We start from the raw sequence: 17,876 nt of genomic DNA, 5'->3' as shown, positions 1-17,876 counted from the left end.
TTTTATATAATCAATCTTTAGGAGATGGAGACATTTACTCTCAGTCTGCCCCAAAAATGTGGACCCACACTGCATTCACACACCAAATAATAGATCTGTTGTTCCCCGACGGAGGGAGCTGTTGCAAAGATCAAATCAATCAACTTAAATTCAGAAAGGGCATATTTCAGCCAAATTTGTTTTAAGCTAAAAAGATAAAATATATAGTTACATTTGAAATTAAATATGAATATGTAATCAGCATATACATTTTCTTGATCCCCTTGATATCACGACTTGAGATGGGCGAACTGGGCTAGATATCTGTTTGGATCTGAAGATTTTTTACAATCCTCAGTCAGAACTCAGCGCACGGGCTCAGATTGAACGGATATCCCAAGTATACTGAGATGACAGATGAATGTTTAATAGTTCAAATTTGTAATTGTTTGCTAATGGTCAAATGGTCACTGATTGAAATCCCTAATGCACATCAATCTTCAGCAGGTTTTTGGGGTTTCTACCAAATAATCAAAACTGAATCCTTTTAATTTATCTGTTCATCTTCAAGATTGAGCAAAACCTAATAATCTGACTCAATATAGAATAATGACAACAGATAAACAATAGATATGTTCATATTTATAGTTTCACGCACAAAAAGTGTTAGTTCAGTGTGATAGATGATCACGTGATTTTGAAAGTCATCCAGACTACGACTGTGTCCATGTGGCCATAAATCCTCTGTTAGTTTCCATGTGACTTTTTCCATTGTCCATAAAAGAGCGACAGCGTGAGGACTGTGTCGGCTGGTGGTGTAATATTTTGTGTCAGCTGTGAGAGGGAACAGAACCCTCTTTCCACCCCTCACTGGCTCTCACTTATCTCTACCGACCATACTCTGATCTTGTGATACTGAGCTGCCTCCTCGCTCCCTCAAGAAAAACCCTCCAGATTGATATCCGACAGCCTGCTGGTGAGGAGGGGCCTGGTAGGAGGGGGGCTGGGGTTGTCTGTCACTTCTCCTTTGTTTTTCCACTGTCAGTGTGTGACCCGTTGCCACTCACCTGGGATTTGAGGGCTCTTTTCTGTTGTAACTGAATGCTCACAGTGGCGTGAGAGCCACTGAAGCTGTTCTAGTCTACAGTCTCTTGTTACAAATAGAGAAATTAACAAAGAGAAGGAGGAGTGTCCCAGACATTTCTCCACACTCTGCACTCTATCTTTCTCAGAGGGTAATATAGTGTAGTGTTGGAGCACAGTGTCAGTCTGGGTTAATTTGTTTTTCTGTTCAGGTTTAGAAACCTGTGTCCAGACATGTGCTGAGGACTGCTTGAGCTCTCAGGGATTAGGAGGTTTTTTTTTTTTTTATGGAGCCACAGCCACTCGGGCGAAGTACTTCAGTGCAGCATTTATCTTCAAATGCAAGGCGTGCAATGGCAGCCGCTAAAAGGGCCCTGCTTTGCATGTTTAATGCTTTTACCAGGGCACCCAAGCGCTGGCACTTCTCTAAAGCCATGTTTCAATTTATCAGGACTGGCTAATCGACCTCCTGCTGGCCTCCGCGGCTGCCGTGTGTCTTTGTGTGTGTGTGAGTCAGGCAGTTCATATGGCCGATAGGACTGTGTGTGTATAAACATGAACACACATGCATATCCTGGCTAAAAAGGCTAATATGGCCCTCAGTTAACAAGTCTGACTGTAACTCATTGCCTGTAGTTAGTACTGCCTACTGGAGTAAAACTGCTAAAGTCAACCTGCGAGCTGGATTTTAATTTGCATTTTGTGTGCGTACTGTCGCAGCTGTAAAATTAATGCTCCATGAGACTGTCAGATTTTACACTGCCCTGCTGAACGTAGCAAGCCTGAGCTTCATTCAAGCACAGTCCATTAACACACATTTGTTCTTCAGTGTGGGAGATGTAACTGAAACATGACCTCTGCCTTGGGAACTTTATCATGGATTAGTTGTTGAGTGCGAGGGAGTGGGTTGGTTGATGACGTTTTTTAACATGCGACAGTTCAGGAAATGAAGAAAAAAAAAACGGTGCACACATTGACGATACCGTTGAAGATGTTAAGAAAGCTTTTGGTGATGAGAGCCGATGTCGGTATCAATGTGCAGTAAACGAAAAATACGTAATCTCACGTGATAGTTAGATCCGGCCTCAGCTTGCTGCACCACCCCTTGATTGACCACTCCCTAGATTTCTATGTTGTGAATGCGTCTGAGCCAAGAATCTCCCGCTGCGTTGTTCATGTGTGACGGACAACCGCCAAAGAAAGTCTAGACCCAATAATGCGGACACCATCTGGAGGTCATGTCTGAAAACAGCAATTGTGACTTTTCCATACACTTGTAAATAGATAAACAATAGGTTCAGAGGGTTCAAGGTTAACATTGACATCAGACCTGAGTGATCCAATCACAAGTAGCTGTGTTCAGGTTTAAACACACCCATGATCTATTGAGGACACGTATGAGATCTGATCACTTAGACCACATTCAGAGGTGTCTGGGATGCTTGTAGCCCCATTCTTTTTACTGCGTGAAAGCAAATGTGTCCTGGGGGCAATCTTTCAAATTATTTGCCCTTTTATCGACTCAGCCCTCTATCTCTCTCACACACAACGCGCACACACACACACACACACACACAAACACACAAACACACACACACACAGATATAAGTTTGAGCGGGACCTTTGTGACATTGAACATGGACGCAGCCGTTCCATTTACAGCAGTTACTGTACCTTCTGTGGAGGGTCACACAATCTATAGTTTTGATATAAATTATTTAGAATTGGGGGGAAAAAAACAAATGGGCAAACCTAGGAATCCAAATGATGAGTTCAGTCATATTTGCTTCTTTATGTATTCAATATTAGTGTCCATGACTTGATCGAGGTCAGAATTTGTGGCAGGACTTACAAATTGTTGTTCCATACATGAGTCCAACAATTATTTACAATCATAAATACAATGTAAATGCTACCATAACTGCCCTCAGTTAACATAAGGGGGAGTTGTGTCACAGCTTTTTTTTCACCTCATCCTTTAGAATTGTTGCCAAATAATTCTAATTATTTCAGCTGCAGTTAAATGGTTCTTAAAAATAATAATATGCAGAAATGTAGAAATTAGACTCTATTTGTGAAAGGATATAAAACCATTGATATATCCGAGGGAATTTAAAATAGAATTTCGGGTTTGAGAGCTTGCTTAAGGTGGAAACGAAATAATCCTGCTAATGGGACCTGTTTTGCTGCTGCAGCAGCCCACAACAGCGCTCTCATCAAAACCTCCCATATCAACATATGCCATTAATCATTTAGAAATTAGGAGAATTAAGTTACTATATCTAGTTACTGCCGCTTCCTATGCTCTGTTAATTTCTCTAATCCTGTGTGAAATGATTCATGCTTGTTAAAGATGCACTGATGTACTTAATTAAAAGATTGATTTTGCCTGGTACTCATAAACTGCCTGCAGTTTTAATTTCCTCACCTGAGTAGAGCCTGAGATTAGCTGTGCAGTGTGGCTGAGCTTCATTCAGCTGAGCCAGCTCTCACTGGCCTTATAGATTACCTTCACAGACGCCACTTTAAAGCAGAAATGATTAAATAATGTCTTGCCTTTTGTCCGGTGCTGCTTTTGCATGAGATACGGTGAGGGTCTGCGAATGCCAACTGGCAGCATTCTTACAGTTAGCATTCTTAATGATAAGTGCTCCATCTGGCGAGCAGTGGCGAGCCAAAGGCAACAGATGGAATTGTTTTCACAATCTGTTTAAATATGTTGTAGATTTTTCTAGCCCTTTTAAACCCTCCTTAGCAGCTCCAACACTTGCTTGCTTGCTGAAAGGAGGAGATGTTTGATTTCTTTTTCTTTTCATGCTTGGTTCTTTGTCCCTCAGACCTGTTCAGTAGATGGTGGCGTTGCTAGATGTTCATCCAGTTCTGTTTAGTTTTCACAGAAATAATGAAGTCACATTATTTGCCACAGCATGAGCAGCAATGCAAGTGATTTGCTGTCAATGCTGCTGAGTACGGCTGCTTTCATTTGTTCAAATCAAGAGATTAGTGGTTACAACACAGAGGGGCGCTGAATCGATCAGCTCAGCTCCTCACAATCAAAACCACAACATCTTCACAAATGGTAAAATATAAAATCGCATTTCATATGAACACATATATTTACTCCCACTGACTGAGTGGAATGTGGCCCTCCTAATATAAGGGCTTCAGAAGTGGGGGGGCAGTGAAGTCAAGGTTTTTTTCCTGTAACGGCATGGAAGAACAAGACCCCAACTGCAGACATTTCATGTCCACGAAATAACCATGAATGCTGAGTTTGTCATGAGTAATTATGTTACTCATAGTAGGAAGATGATTGTACAAATATGTTGACTATGAAGGTTTATATTAGGGATGGGTATTCGATTAAATTGTTTTAATCGATCGTCGGAGAATTAACGATTGATTTTCGATTAATCATTGATATTTTTATATTAAAATTCACTATATTAAAATGCAGTGAAATTAGAAAAAATACAGCGTGTTTCCTCATTGAGGTCTTTATTACACGTCAGGTTTTTGTCACGTCTTCACTCCCGGAACCCCTCACCCAGACCCGGGTCTGTCCGGGTTCCCTTCCAAGTGGACTGACGGTCCGTGTGCGGACATGAAGCCGAGCAGCGGAGGCTAGCTCCGGGCTGCTTTCTCCAGCTGCTAACATCCTCGCTGTGCTGCGTTCAGGGCAACTCGGATATTACGGCCTCCCGCCACATAGCGAACATGCAATCGTTTTATGGATGAAAAAATGATGTCATAGACGAAATTCTTAATGATCAATTAATCGATCGTCGATTAATTATGCCCATCCCTAGCTTACATTCACTCTTCTGCATTACTACATTTATCAGTGCTTTACCACCCAACTGCTAGGTGCATAATGTGAACCACATGTTTCTCCCTGTGTGTGAATTGTAAAAAATCAAAGCAGGGATCCACTTTATTCCAAACCCAACCAGAACCCAAACTGAGAAACAACAGATGTTAAAGGTCATATTTACAACACGAAAGATGGGGGACATTAATTGCAGAACTCTCTAACTATTATACAAAACAGTTCACTCACACAACAGTCACCTTTTAGGTCTGCTCATTATCAGGTAGGTTCTTCCCCTAGACAACTCTGGCTTCATGTTTTACAGAGAAAGATAAGTATCTATCACGGAAGTACTTGTTTAAGCCCTGAGCTGTGTCTGCAGAGCTCCATCTCAACTTATAGTCACAAATCATATAGAATGGGGTTGTTGCCTGAGAAACAAAATCCTGGGCAAAAAAGTTTATACAGAAGTCGGTGCAACTTGCAAAGCTTATCACTGTGAGTGCATTGTAATAACCAAAGGCAGCCTAGATCATTATTTTTATCAGCTCAGACCTTTGTCAGCCGTACACTGTTTACAGAGATTGTAGAGAGTAAATTAAAACTGAAATCCTTAGCTCTGATCCTAAGAAGTTGTTTAGCCACTAACCTGAATGAGAATGTAACTTTGCAGGGCATTATGTGTCTGAACTCTGCTTTGTTTGTGTTTCACAGAGAACCAGAGGACAGAAGAGGAAGAGAGTTCCCATCTGTGAAGACAAAGAAGACAAAACAGAGGTTTATCTCCTAATGCTGCTATTCAAAGACACTGCTGTTGTAGTTTACATTCTACTGACATATTCTGTTCCTCATAAACTAGTTCAGCTCTGATCAGAAACATCACCCGTGTTTAACCTCCTTTACTTTCTTGAGTTATACAGGTTTATTTGTCTCAGGCCAATTTATTTCCCCATCATGTTTTTTCTTGTTAAAACTAACATATCGGTTGATGCATTTCATCAACCCCGGTCAGCTCAGTAAGTTTTTAGTATTTGTCAATATCAAGTCAGATAAATCACTACGGTGTAAATTAAAAGCAAAAGCTCCATTAATTTGATCTCCAGTCTTATAGATTACACCTTAAAACTGCAACGCTGCAATTTAAAGTCAGAAAATGTCAGTTTAACCCTCATAGTCACTTTGATGAATTGCATTCAGGAATTGTAGTTTCTGTATTTTCCCAGATTAACATATAATTTCTGTTTACATCCCATTCTCCAACAAGTGCCCATCCAGCTCTCGATTCTAATCAGCCGTGTTTCCATAGGAACCACTGCCACGGGAACGCCGTCAGCGGCAGTCTGCACTGCATAAAAAACCTAAAGCCGAAGACATGAGAACCGACTGTACAACCTGCAAAGGACCGGGCGACAATGAAAACCTAGTGAGGTGAGAGAATGTTTGTGTGCGCGTGTGCATGCTTCTATGTGATCAGAGAGGGAGCAGGGAGGTGGGGTTATTTTACATTATGTGTGGGTGCGGTGATGTGATGGTGTGTGTATGTGTATCTCATGAGGCAGCCATATCCTCCTGGTGATTAAAGTTCAGTCTTCATTAGGCTCTGGCCGCCTGTGCTGTGCAGAACGAGGGGGCTGAGGGTATCTTCTCCATAGGCCTCCTATATTGACCTGCCACATACATTTGAACAGTTCATTATGGCCTAATGAATAGCTCAGTTTATTCTGCTCCTGCCTTGGGATTTCAGGTGTCAGGCATCTAATAAACAGGATTCTTTTCTGATATTGGAATTCTGTGGAGGGACAAAAAAATATAGATTACAACAGGCAGCCTGTCAGCCCATTGTCATGCGATAAATCTCGTACACAAAGATTCTCTCCAATCTCACCAGACCTCTGACTGAACAGAATTCACAACCACTTTAACGACTTCTGGAATTACTGGGTTGAAACAACTCACCATTTGAGTGCGATACTCTTTTCCCATTTTTTTTCTCCATTCTACCTATTATTAAGCTGCAGTCAGAACAACAGTTAAACAGTTATTTTACTACATCATCTGCCATCTATCTAACCTCTGTTGATGCAAACCCATCACTTCCACCATCTTTACAAGATGTTTTTATAAATCCAGAGTGTTGTACATTCTGCAGAGCTGATTGCATTACTTCAACAGTCCTGTCATGCTAACACCACCACTGCTATCACTTAAATCACAAATTCAGTCCGCCTTCATCGACTTTTTTCAGTCAAAACTAAATCTCCCTTTGTTCAAATCTTTAACAGTCGAGCAATAGAAATAACAATATTCCAATTTAGTGAGTCAGCAGAAAATTAAATTGCCTTCTCCTTTAACAATTGTAGAATCATCTAAGTTGCCTTTTTAAGCAAAAATCCGATATTCTCATTATTTTCTGATGTTTTTTTATGCCAAGTGATGGACCAGTTATCAGAAAACAATCAAGGGATTAATCATATTAATCCTAATTAATTGCAGCACTAAGTCCCCTCATTTACAGGCAGACTGTTAGTGTCAGATATTTGCAGGAATTGTTAATTCACTTTGCTGGGTTAAATTTATGCTTTCACAATAATGCAAATGCAATGACACAGTCGAGGCACTTTGAATCATTCTGTGTACATGTTTGTGTAAAATGGAGAAACTTCAGACCAGCATCCTCAATGAATCAATCAATCAAATTTGATTTGTAAAGCCCATATTCACAAAACACAATTTGTCTCACAGGGCAGAGGTGTGACATCCTCTGCCCTTTAACCTTATAAAGAGTAAGGAAAAACTACGAAAACAAACTTTCAACAGGGAAAAAAAACGTGGAAACCTCAGAGCGAGCCACATGTGAGGGATCCCTCTCCCAGTATGAACAGAGGTGCAATAGATGCCACGTGTAATGAATATGTAGTGTAATGTAATATCATATGACCCTTATGTCTTACTAAATTAAATTAACGCTGTCAAACTGTACAATATGCTGAATTTAAGATGTAAGGTAGTTCATTTCACATTACCTGCCTGATGTTATCAGCAAGCCTTTATTTTTTCTTGGCTTATTATAAAAGATAATTTATTATTATAATGTTTTTTTGAATACTGTTTTTTATCCAAGATTTCAGATATGAAGTCCTCTGTAAGTCTGCTTTTTGAGTTGACATAGCTTTAAATTAAGGCCACAAATCTAATCTACACAAGTGAATAAAAAAGTATCGTAAACTTAATTTCTATCCTTACAGTGACAGCTTGTTCAGACTTTTTATAATGAACCTGTGTCCTTTGAAAGACCATGAAAACACTTGAATACCAAAGTGTTTGTGTTGTACTTGTCGTGCTGTTGAAGCAGCGTTTAATTTGTGAGGGTTGTGAGGTGTCGTGGTGTGAGGTGTGCTGCCCTGACTCTTTCTATCTTTGCATTGCACAGGTTGTGAGAGCCGGGGCAGCCACCTCACCTCCCATACAAACTTGGGACAGATGACCGTTGGCTTAGAGACAGAGAGAGACAAATTGAGGCGTTTGAAGAAAGGCTCTCGGGTCAGGCTGAAGAACGAGACCGTCACGCCACCCTACAACCAACCCTGACCCTAACTGGACCAACAACTGTCCAACGAAAATTCAGCGGAACTGTCTAAATATAGATTATGGAATCCAAACCTCGAAAGGTTGCTTTAAGCCAATAATGTTTGGCTTATGTTGAATTTCCATCTGCTTTTTATCCACCACAAGTATGTTTTATTGTTTTTTTTTTAACAATTGTGGCTTCAGTTGCATCTATGCAGACGTCTGCATCTACAAAGTTCTGACTAGTTTTCTATTTTTACAGTTCATGTGTTGAAACATTTTGGTGACTAAACATAAAACTGTTCTGCTTGTCCAGTGAAGTTAGAACTGATAGATTGATGCAACTATTTCGTATATATCATTTATTAGACACTGAGCCCTGTAATCTTTAACTCCATCATTGCTTCCTTAAATGTTTATTTTGAAATAGGATGTTGGGGTATTAGACGTTGTCAGTGAGCCATCAGTCTTAAGTATAAACCAATGTTCTGTCAACTATGGTCAGATTGCTATGGAGTACATGTTATACAGGCAGAGGCTTCACAGTTAAGGAATAACACCTACACACAATGCAAAAATAAAGTCACCACTGAAGATCGACTGGTTTCCAGGAAGGTTACGGTTTTTAGGTCTTAAGATATTTTAAATGTGTTGAAAGCTGGTTGTGCATAATTGATGTATGGCAGCTAAGTTCCATTCTTTACCCCGTGGCAAACAGAGTGGCTTGTTGGTGGTATTTTAGTGTGGAAGCACAGCAGAAAGTGTAAAAGTCACTGCTTGACTCTTGACAGCAACTGACATCCGACTCCTGAATCAATCCTCTCTATGCCTCTAGGCGCTCACTTGCTTCCCCCACACATGTTGAAATACCTGAGATCAACAGATTTCTTTTTGTCATTGGTCTCTGTCTGCTGCTCTGCACTTGTGACCTCCCCGTACGACTTCTCATCAGTGCCAATCAGTAGTATTGATTGAAGTCTTTTCCACCCAAACACTCGAAGAATTTCAGTGTGAATTTGGTTAATTGCAGACACACTTGAACCTAGTCTTTCTAAGATGTGAGTTTTTGGTTTGTGTTTTTTAAGTAAGTGAGGGACCAGGAGTATTTAGAAAAGTAATTGTTTATTGAAAAGCCAACTCTTTCTTGTCTTAGCAGTAAAGTAATAGTATCATAAAGCATCTGTAGTAGATACAAACTAGTGTAGTTAGCGGTAATAGCACCCTTACTATTAGTCCAAATGTCTTAAGTATCTTTAGGCATTTAGAAGTCTTCCTTTGTCTCCATATCTTAAAGTGACAGTTAAACTGACACGTCCTCAGACAGAAACCAAGCTTTGTCTCCACGTCCCTGGTGGCCCATAGTCAGTGCTGTCAAAACAGCTACTTGCTGCTCTGTCAGGGCTCATGACAAGTGTCACATTCTGCCCTCATGTGCCACTCTCTTGCCTATCCAGGGCCCAATATGCATGCTTTTGGGAGCAGTCAGACTCGTACGGTTCTGCTGCCTTTTGCTTCTCCGGTGTGTGTCCATGAATACCACCACAGTGGGTTTGTCCTCAGAGATGAGATGCAGAATGACTTGCTGACTCCTGACCAGTTCTCTCCCATCACTCATATTCAGTCTGTCTCAAAGACCATGTGCCACTTCTACAATGCATGGCTTTATCTGTTTACCCAGGTCTGTATAATGACAAAAAATAAGTGGCGTGGTCTTGTAGAAGCTGAATGCCAGGTAGTTGCGTAGAGCGAGGATGTGTACAGTATTTATTGAAGAGGCCAAACGTGTTCTTTTCTTTTTGTACCTTCATACTTGATTATACGTATTATCATACACTTGCGTTGTGAACAAAGTTGAACTCTGATTTGTGGTGGAGCCTTGAAGCGACTACCATATTTTCTTTTAATTGTCAAACATTTGTTTACATTTGTTTACAGAAATGCTTTGGAGGGAATTTTCAGACTAATGTGTACTGTGTTACTGTGATACTGTGTGAAGTAAGAATATGAATGTTGCTGCTGTTGTGTATGTGAAGTGTCTCAGCCTCTGGCCTATAGCTCTTGAAAATTAAGCGGAGCTTTAATAAACTCTTGACTTTTTCACCTTATTGCTGCAGTGATATATGAGTGTCAGCCAGCTAATTAATCGTTCCAAAGGTGCAGCGGCGGCGGTCCGTTTGTGCGTGTAATGCCCTCTGTCATCTGTGATTTATCACCTGGGAAGTGGCCTTCTTGTCGGGAAACGTTGCCGCTCATCCCACATAGAGTACGGTCTAATTCTCTAATTCGAGTCCTGAAAAAACCTTCTGAAAATGAGACTTAAGACATAGGATACAAAAGCTGACAGTCCAAAGATGAATAATAAGAATTAATCAGTTCTAAAGTATTTACCAAGTCATGTAATGATGGAAAATGACAACACGGATAAAGCAAAGGTGAAGGAACCTGTGTGTGAATTGAAAGTAATAGAAATATTAAAATTGGGACATACCTTTGAAGTCATTCAAATAGTTAGTTATCCTCATTTTGGAAGATATAGAAGCTTGGAGATTCTTTTTTCGTACCCAGTTAAGAATTTGTCTAATTTAGATTTAGAAATAATAATATACAACAGCCTCCCTACACACATAATATGTTTCGATTCTACCCACAGATTCTCAAAGGATTTTGTAAGTGGTTCATGGTGGTTTTGAAGTCATTTAATATTGTCCTGTTGTAAAAGTCAGCCTTCTCTCACTTTCATTTGCTTGACTGACTCAAGGGAATTTGCATCAATTACTATACACCGTGTGAAAAAAAGGTCATGTGTAGGATGTTGGTTGGCCGTTGGATAAACAATGAAATTGAACTGAACCAATATGATCCAATAATTCTAATTATTTAAGACAGGCTCTAAGCTTAAATGCGCTTGGTAATTGTGTCAGAGGGAAGTTAGAAATGATTCACAACAAAAATTGTATGGCATAGGATCAGCTTGAATGTTCATTACTGCTCATGGACATTTTCCCCAATATCCTCAGCACCAGCTCTTTTTCTGGAACAGATTTTTTCGAGTTTTACCAGTTGATGGAGCCCAAAAGAATTGGCAGTTGGATTTAATGCATATCTGTTTTCGGGCTCTTGAGATATTTAGCTGCTTTCCACAGTCGAGTATAAAGCCAATATCCACTTGCAACTTTGTTTTTCAATTGGATGGGCACTTTGCTCTTTAAACAGCTCTGGGAGAAGGCGGAAAGAGATGTATTTTGGTTTTCAGCAAGGTGTCTGCATGATTTGGTGGCATCTCCACAAGATGGGACTAACTGACCGTGGCAAACTGTAGATGCCCCAATCCCTCACTCTCAACCCCAGGGTCTCCGGGGACTGAACAGCAGCTGACAAACCATGAGATGAGCTCAGCTACAGCTGGTTCCTGGTTAGGGGATGAGACTGAGGCCACAAGGTGCAAGAGGAGGAGGGGCCCAGGGATAAAGAGAGAGAAAAGCTAGCAGGGAGGTTCTGGAAAGCAGTAACCTTTCCGATGATGAGTGCGTTTCCCATTACTGCTCTGACACCGGATCCGGGGAGATGATTTAATGGCGGCATTTTGTTTTTGCTGACTTCACCCTTTTTTGTCCCCTATTAAAACAGAAAACACAAGAGCTGGTACTGTGGCTGTGTGGGAAGTGTGGCCAAGCAGCTAAAATCTATTACTCCCCTGCTTCTTCCCCCTTCTCTTTATCCCACTGATTCTGCCAGAGTATAGCTTTGCTCAAATACTTCCTGGGGTAAATGCTCTTCCCTCCTCCTCCTTTAATGGTTTCTGTCTCATCCTCTCTTAACTGAACTATTTCCTCCTATCCCAATTTTTAATCATTACACACAGAACATGAACCACAAAAGCCGATGGGTGCTTTATATATCTTAATGAGTGTCACATCTTAGACTTCTTTTAAAGTTGCAGCGTGCTTCAAGCTGCATGTATTTCTCTTTTAATTTCTTTAGTGATGCTCTGGTAGAGTAGACCAAGCTTTTCGGAGAGGTCAGAGTTTCAGTGTATCCCATGGAGGTGAGGACACGGAGGCGCTGCTGAAAGACAGCCAGCTCGAGCCTTGTACTCAGTTCACTGAGGCCCCCTGCTGGAAAACATGACAAACTTGAGCCAGACACAAAGCAGCAGGAAAAGACTGTAGAGATCCCTCTCTTTCCCTTTCATCCCAGCTGTGAATGAGTTGTGTCCAGCTCTGCCTGGGCTGTCTCCATAGGTCCTTCTTCAGCAATCAATGCGTTACTTCCCCGTCTTGGGAAACAATGGCTCTTTTATAATGTTGCAATGACCCAACAGTAAATCAAAATGTAGGGGCCTCACAGAGTCCAATAATGCACTCCTTTCTACGGAAAGACACCAGCGCACTTTGTCATGGATGAGAGTCAATGGGTAAGCGCTTTGTGTCATATTGATTCCTGTCACGTGAGCAGCCCCAAGGTAATTGCAATGCCCACTTGTGATAAATTTACTGCCTTGTTTCAGCCACTTTGTTGCAGACACCAAGGCTGCAGGAGACAAAAGAAGTTCTTGAAGCCACAAACCTACTATCGATACATGGACGCAAAAGTGATGGTACAAAGCGTTGGGGAAGCAACAAGCATCAGTACCTCCATAGGTTTTACATCTCATTAATCTGTGTTTCAGCGATGTTGATTTTGGTCATTGTTTTTGTAATCTGATTTGATTTAGAAAATAAATTGAAAACCGAAGTATAATATACAAACTAAATATCTCCTACTTAATAGGTTCAGGCACAAAGAAGCTTATCACAATAGTTAAGAAAGAATTGAAGAATGATTAATTCCTTGACAAATACACATTTCACTGATATGTTAACATGAAGTGAGAAAAGTGAGTTTTTTTACAGTCTAGAATAACAAAATCTTCTCTTACAAATAATGTTTTTTAAATCCAAATGAATAATTTAAACAAACTCATTTGCAGTTCGGTACACTGAAAGGCTTTGTTCGGGCATTTTCAGATTTAGCATCATCACATAATTGTTACATCTGTCCACATGTAAATCACATGTAAGAATTTAGTGCGTGGCTATTGATGACAGTGTAGAGCAACTAGCACATCTGTTGACATGTGGACGTGTTCGTGTCTGACAACAAAAGGGAAGCAGCTGTTCTGAACCTCTGCTGTCAGAGGCGGTGACAAAAGGCCCTCCGTCGTAGGGTTGAGATGTGATCATCTTTCAAATGGGAGTGCACGTGTTGGAGCAGTCTCAGGAAACCATTCATGGACTGTACACAAACAAATGACAGGAGACATATTTTTCTCTACATTTGAAATTAATATCATGTAGATTTGTTTGAACACAAAAAAGGTTTGCTGGGAGCACTTCCTATCCTAAACCTATTATAATGTCACTTAGTATTAGTACAATTTGTTGCTTTCCCCTGCTTCAGCATGTTTGTTGTCCCTAGTTGAATTATCTTTTCATACTCAACATACTCAATCTAATGTAGTTTTATCTTTGTCCTCATCAGTGGGATTTAGTTGTAGTGATACATCGGTGAATGTTTCTGCAGGCTATATGAATGAATGGATGCTCTGTGCATTTGCTAGAGTGATGACTCTTTACTCGTCATGAGACCTAGACAGAAATGCGACATCGATGTTGAAGAGGTAGATGAGATCAAAGTCGGCTCCGATTTGCAGGCTATGAGACCCATTCGAGGAACGGGTCCCAGGGTGATGCTATGGGGGCGGTGGGTCTGCGAACTTTACTCAGAGATTAAACACCAGATAAAAGTGGACACGAATCGTCAACTAAGAGCAACACGTGTAGCAGACAAAAGCGATCAATCATGTCCCCTCCACCACCTCACCTCCAATAAGATTACATCAATCAATAACCTCTCTTATGAGTGATTGGATTTGTCAGCTTCAAAAGTACAAGGTGTGGTGTGAGGAGGGGTTGGGGGGTTACTCAATTTTCCCAATGATTAAAGCAGGGCCCAATTGCTTTGATAACATCAAGGACCTTGCAGTGGCTGGGTGTGTAAGGGCAGTAAACCAGATAGAGGCTGCTGGTAAGGCTGTGTGACTCAGACACTGTCTGAGAGACTGAGAACATGCTACGGTGAACAGCCAGAGAGGCTTCAAATTCGCCACCCTCCAAAGGAGCAATGCTGAGACAGCAAGGTATGTGGCCAGATGCATGTTTCCTCACTACCATCCATAGTTCAACAGCCTAATGCTGAGTGAAACCACAGACTGTAGGAGAACGTGGACAATGGCTCTTTCAAAATCACTCAATAATAACTTCTAGTGCTGTCCTTGTGTTTAGTGACGTATTTCAGCTTATTTTACCCAGTGGGGATTCTCGAGTCTATTGGGGACCAAATCAAAAATTCCCAGGTGGGTCCCTCAACAGCATTCGTCAACATCATGTTAGAAATAATATTTTACACCGACGAAGGGTAGAAAGTGTTAACCTTTTTTTTATTTAAAATATTTCACCTATCTAAGTACATTTTTCAAAAAACAACATTAAACCATCTATTTTTCATAATATAAATATAAAAAAAACTATAATAACGCACATTATAAAGCCAGTGCTCATCAACACTGGCATTATATAGTGATGATGAGCACTGGTGCTTAAGGGTGTTGATTCAACACTAACATGCTAGCTAGGGTTGCCAACTCCCTGAAAAATAAATAAGGGACACCTCATGGCAGGGCCGGCCGACCCGATTGCCTTCACCCTTCCGAAACGATTTTTTAACTATTTGACCCTGAATCAAATTATATGCATATTTTGGAGTGACATGAACACATGGAAAACAAATTATTATCCAGCAATTCACTTTAATAATAAACTAAATTAACTGAATAAAATAGGCATCTTTCTTAAACAGAAACCTGTCTTGCTTAACTTAAAACTGTATACATTAATATAAAACAATAGATAGAAAGCAGAACATCCATCCTGAAATAGTGCATATTTGTAGTGCCTCGGGCGTTGCCTGGTGGACAACAAATTGGTCTAGGGTTCCCTGAACTGAATGATCTTCTTTTGGAACAAAACATCCCTCTTCCAGCTTCCAGCTAGTTAGGTTTGTGCCTTTGGCCCAGATCTCCCTCAACATCTTCTATAGCCTCCTGAGAAATGTGAGGCCTTTTTTGTAAACCTTATACGGTATACCGCTTGGGCCTGGGCCGGCTGGAGCTTTGGCCTTCCGGATGATGGCTTGAATTTCCTGTAATGTCCGCTCCTTCACATTTAGCACAGTTGATGGTTCTCCAGGTCTGTGAATGGTCTGATTGGCACAAAGTTCTCGGCACCTGCCTGAATCATTGTGAGCTTCTCATAGGAACTCCTCTACCTCTGGTCTTGAACTGGTTAGTATGCCAGACTTGGGCTGGCTGAAAAGAAAAAAAAAAAAGTGCTGGTCTTTTTTCTTCTTGTTGTTAGGTTCTAAAAACCTTCTCTTTCAGCCGGCGAGCTGGTTTTAAACAGCTTGTTGAGCGCTTTTATCTCCCTTCTCAGGTGGTTCATTTCCCCTTTTCTCCTGTTGGTTGCGGTGGTGGTTGGGGCTGCCTTCTCTGCCTGAATGGGCCAAATTGCTTCTTGGCAATGTTGTATACTATGGTTGTGAGTTCATAGATTTTTCTGTGGGCCAGACATGTTAGGGCGGTTTCCAGGATACCGTCTAGGTCTTCATCGAACTGTGTCCACATTGGGTCGTCTGCTGATCTAGGCCATTTGATCATGTCTTCCCTTGACAAATGGATTTGGGGAACCGAGGGGGGGGTTCACTTGGTCTAATCCCTGCTGTCACTCTCAGGAGTCAGGTTTGACTCAGGTGCCAAGACATCTTCAGCTCTCTGAGGTGCTTCCTGTCTGGAGAAACTGCTGTTCCACACATAGACTTGCTCTGGTGTATCTTGAGCACTCTGATGTTTTTGCAAACTTTTCCACAATGATATCTTTCTGTGAATTCCCCCCGGTCAGTCTTGTTTGCTACAGCTTTCATGAAAAGTAATGCTCAAACAGCAGTCACTTACCTAGCAATATATAACTTCATGCATTACGCTCGCTATGTTGAGGGGAAAAAAAGACGAGCGGAGAGCGTGCAGAACTCTCTCAAGTTCCTCCTTATTCGTATAAAAAATATCAGAATTATCGCGAGGTTGAAAGTCAGACTGGGTTATATTTATTATTTTATTATTTCCGATGGCATAATTGAAGGGGCAAGTGAATGAGTGGGTCATTTCAGACACAGCTAATGTGTCCTTTGTCAGGTTCTGTCAGTTTAGTTTGTGTATTTCTGCCTCTGTGTTTTCTGTTTCCTGTTTTATTTTGTAGTCTCTGTTCCTTTTGGGTGGTTTCTGTCTTCACTTCCTGTCTTGGTGATTGTGTTTCTAACTCCTCATGTGTTGCACCTGTGGCCAATTACCCCTGCCTTCCCTGTGTGTATTTAAGCCTCTGTCCTTCCCCTTGTCCGCTGTCGGGTTGTCTGTTTTTCAAGCTTTGTTCCATGTTGCGGTTCTCGCTGTGTTCCATGTTGCGGTTTTTCCTGCTGTGTTTTTGGTGCTTTCCTGTCCTGCGTTCCTGCCATGTCCTTTTCTCCTGAGTCTAGTAAGCTTCCTTGTGTTTTTGTCTTCTTGTTCTAGTTCATGTCTTTTCAGTGTTTCAATTCCTTTAGTGTTTGTTTTGCGTTTTGTTAAGTTAAAGTCTCTTTTTGTATTAAATACACCTTTTGTTATATACCTCTGCTACTGGGTCCATCTCCTTTCCTCAAGTCGTGACAGTACAACCCGACCAGAAAATGGACTCAGCGGAGATTAGTTTGTTTCAAGAGCAAGTTTTTTATTTAGAATTTTTGGTGGATGAGCTATGTTTTCCGGGACACACGAGCAAGTCAGAGACCCTGGAGGAAATTGCAGTGGTTGAGGTATGGCTAAAGGATCGGCCTTGGGTGAGCCATTTTGTCCCGTACCTCGTGGAGGTGCGGGACAGACTAAAGAAATACCTCAACCCTCCAGCCTCATCCACTAACCCGTATCGGGGCAGCCGCTTGGCATTTGGCGGACCCCGCAGCCTCAAGAAGGGTTCTGCTCAGGGTGGTGGACGTTGGAGAGGGGGCATCCATAGCAGAAGCCTCTCCCTCCAGCAGCATGCTCCAAGGTCCCAGCCACATCCAGTTCCGACTGGGCCCAAGCCAGACGCAGTCCCTGCCACGCGCCGGAGGGCCCAAGCTGATGTCTCTCGCTCTCCAACGTCAGTGGTCCTCACAGCGGCGTCTGCTTCAGCTCTGTCTCCAGTCCCTGCTCCAGTGCCTGCTCCGTGCCGGAGGCTCTCGTCTGACGTCCCCTGTGTTCCGGCGTCGGAGATCCTCGCGGTGCCAGCTCCAGCTCGTTCTCCAGTCCCTGCTCCAGTGCCTGCTCCGCGCC

At 41.6% G+C, this 17,876-nt stretch overlaps 1 protein-coding gene across 2 annotated transcripts in view; it reads left to right on the top strand.

Annotated features, from left to right (window-relative positions):
- phf14 (PHD finger protein 14) overlaps positions 1-17,876 on the top strand; it is a 95,184-nt gene that overhangs the window by 46,313 nt on the left and 30,995 nt on the right. The window contains exons 15-17 of one of the 2 annotated variants that reach the window (XM_053446454.1): positions 5,588-5,650; positions 6,180-6,301; positions 8,304-10,545. In XM_053446454.1, the coding sequence (XP_053302429.1) occupies positions 5,588-5,650; positions 6,180-6,301; positions 8,304-8,310 (192 nt within the window). In that variant the 3' untranslated portion in view covers positions 8,311-10,545. Of the gene's footprint in view, positions 1-5,587; positions 5,651-6,179; positions 6,302-8,303; positions 10,546-17,876 lie in introns of those variants that run through there. The other variant, XM_053446453.1, reaches the window with a different exon arrangement.

Source organism: Pleuronectes platessa, chromosome 18, assembly GCF_947347685.1.
Source record: "Pleuronectes platessa chromosome 18, fPlePla1.1, whole genome shotgun sequence".
In the NCBI taxonomy this organism is placed as follows: domain Eukaryota; kingdom Metazoa; phylum Chordata; class Actinopteri; order Pleuronectiformes; family Pleuronectidae; genus Pleuronectes; species Pleuronectes platessa.
The sequence above is the reverse complement of the archived record's forward strand: the minus strand, read 5'-3'. Positions and strand labels throughout refer to the sequence as shown.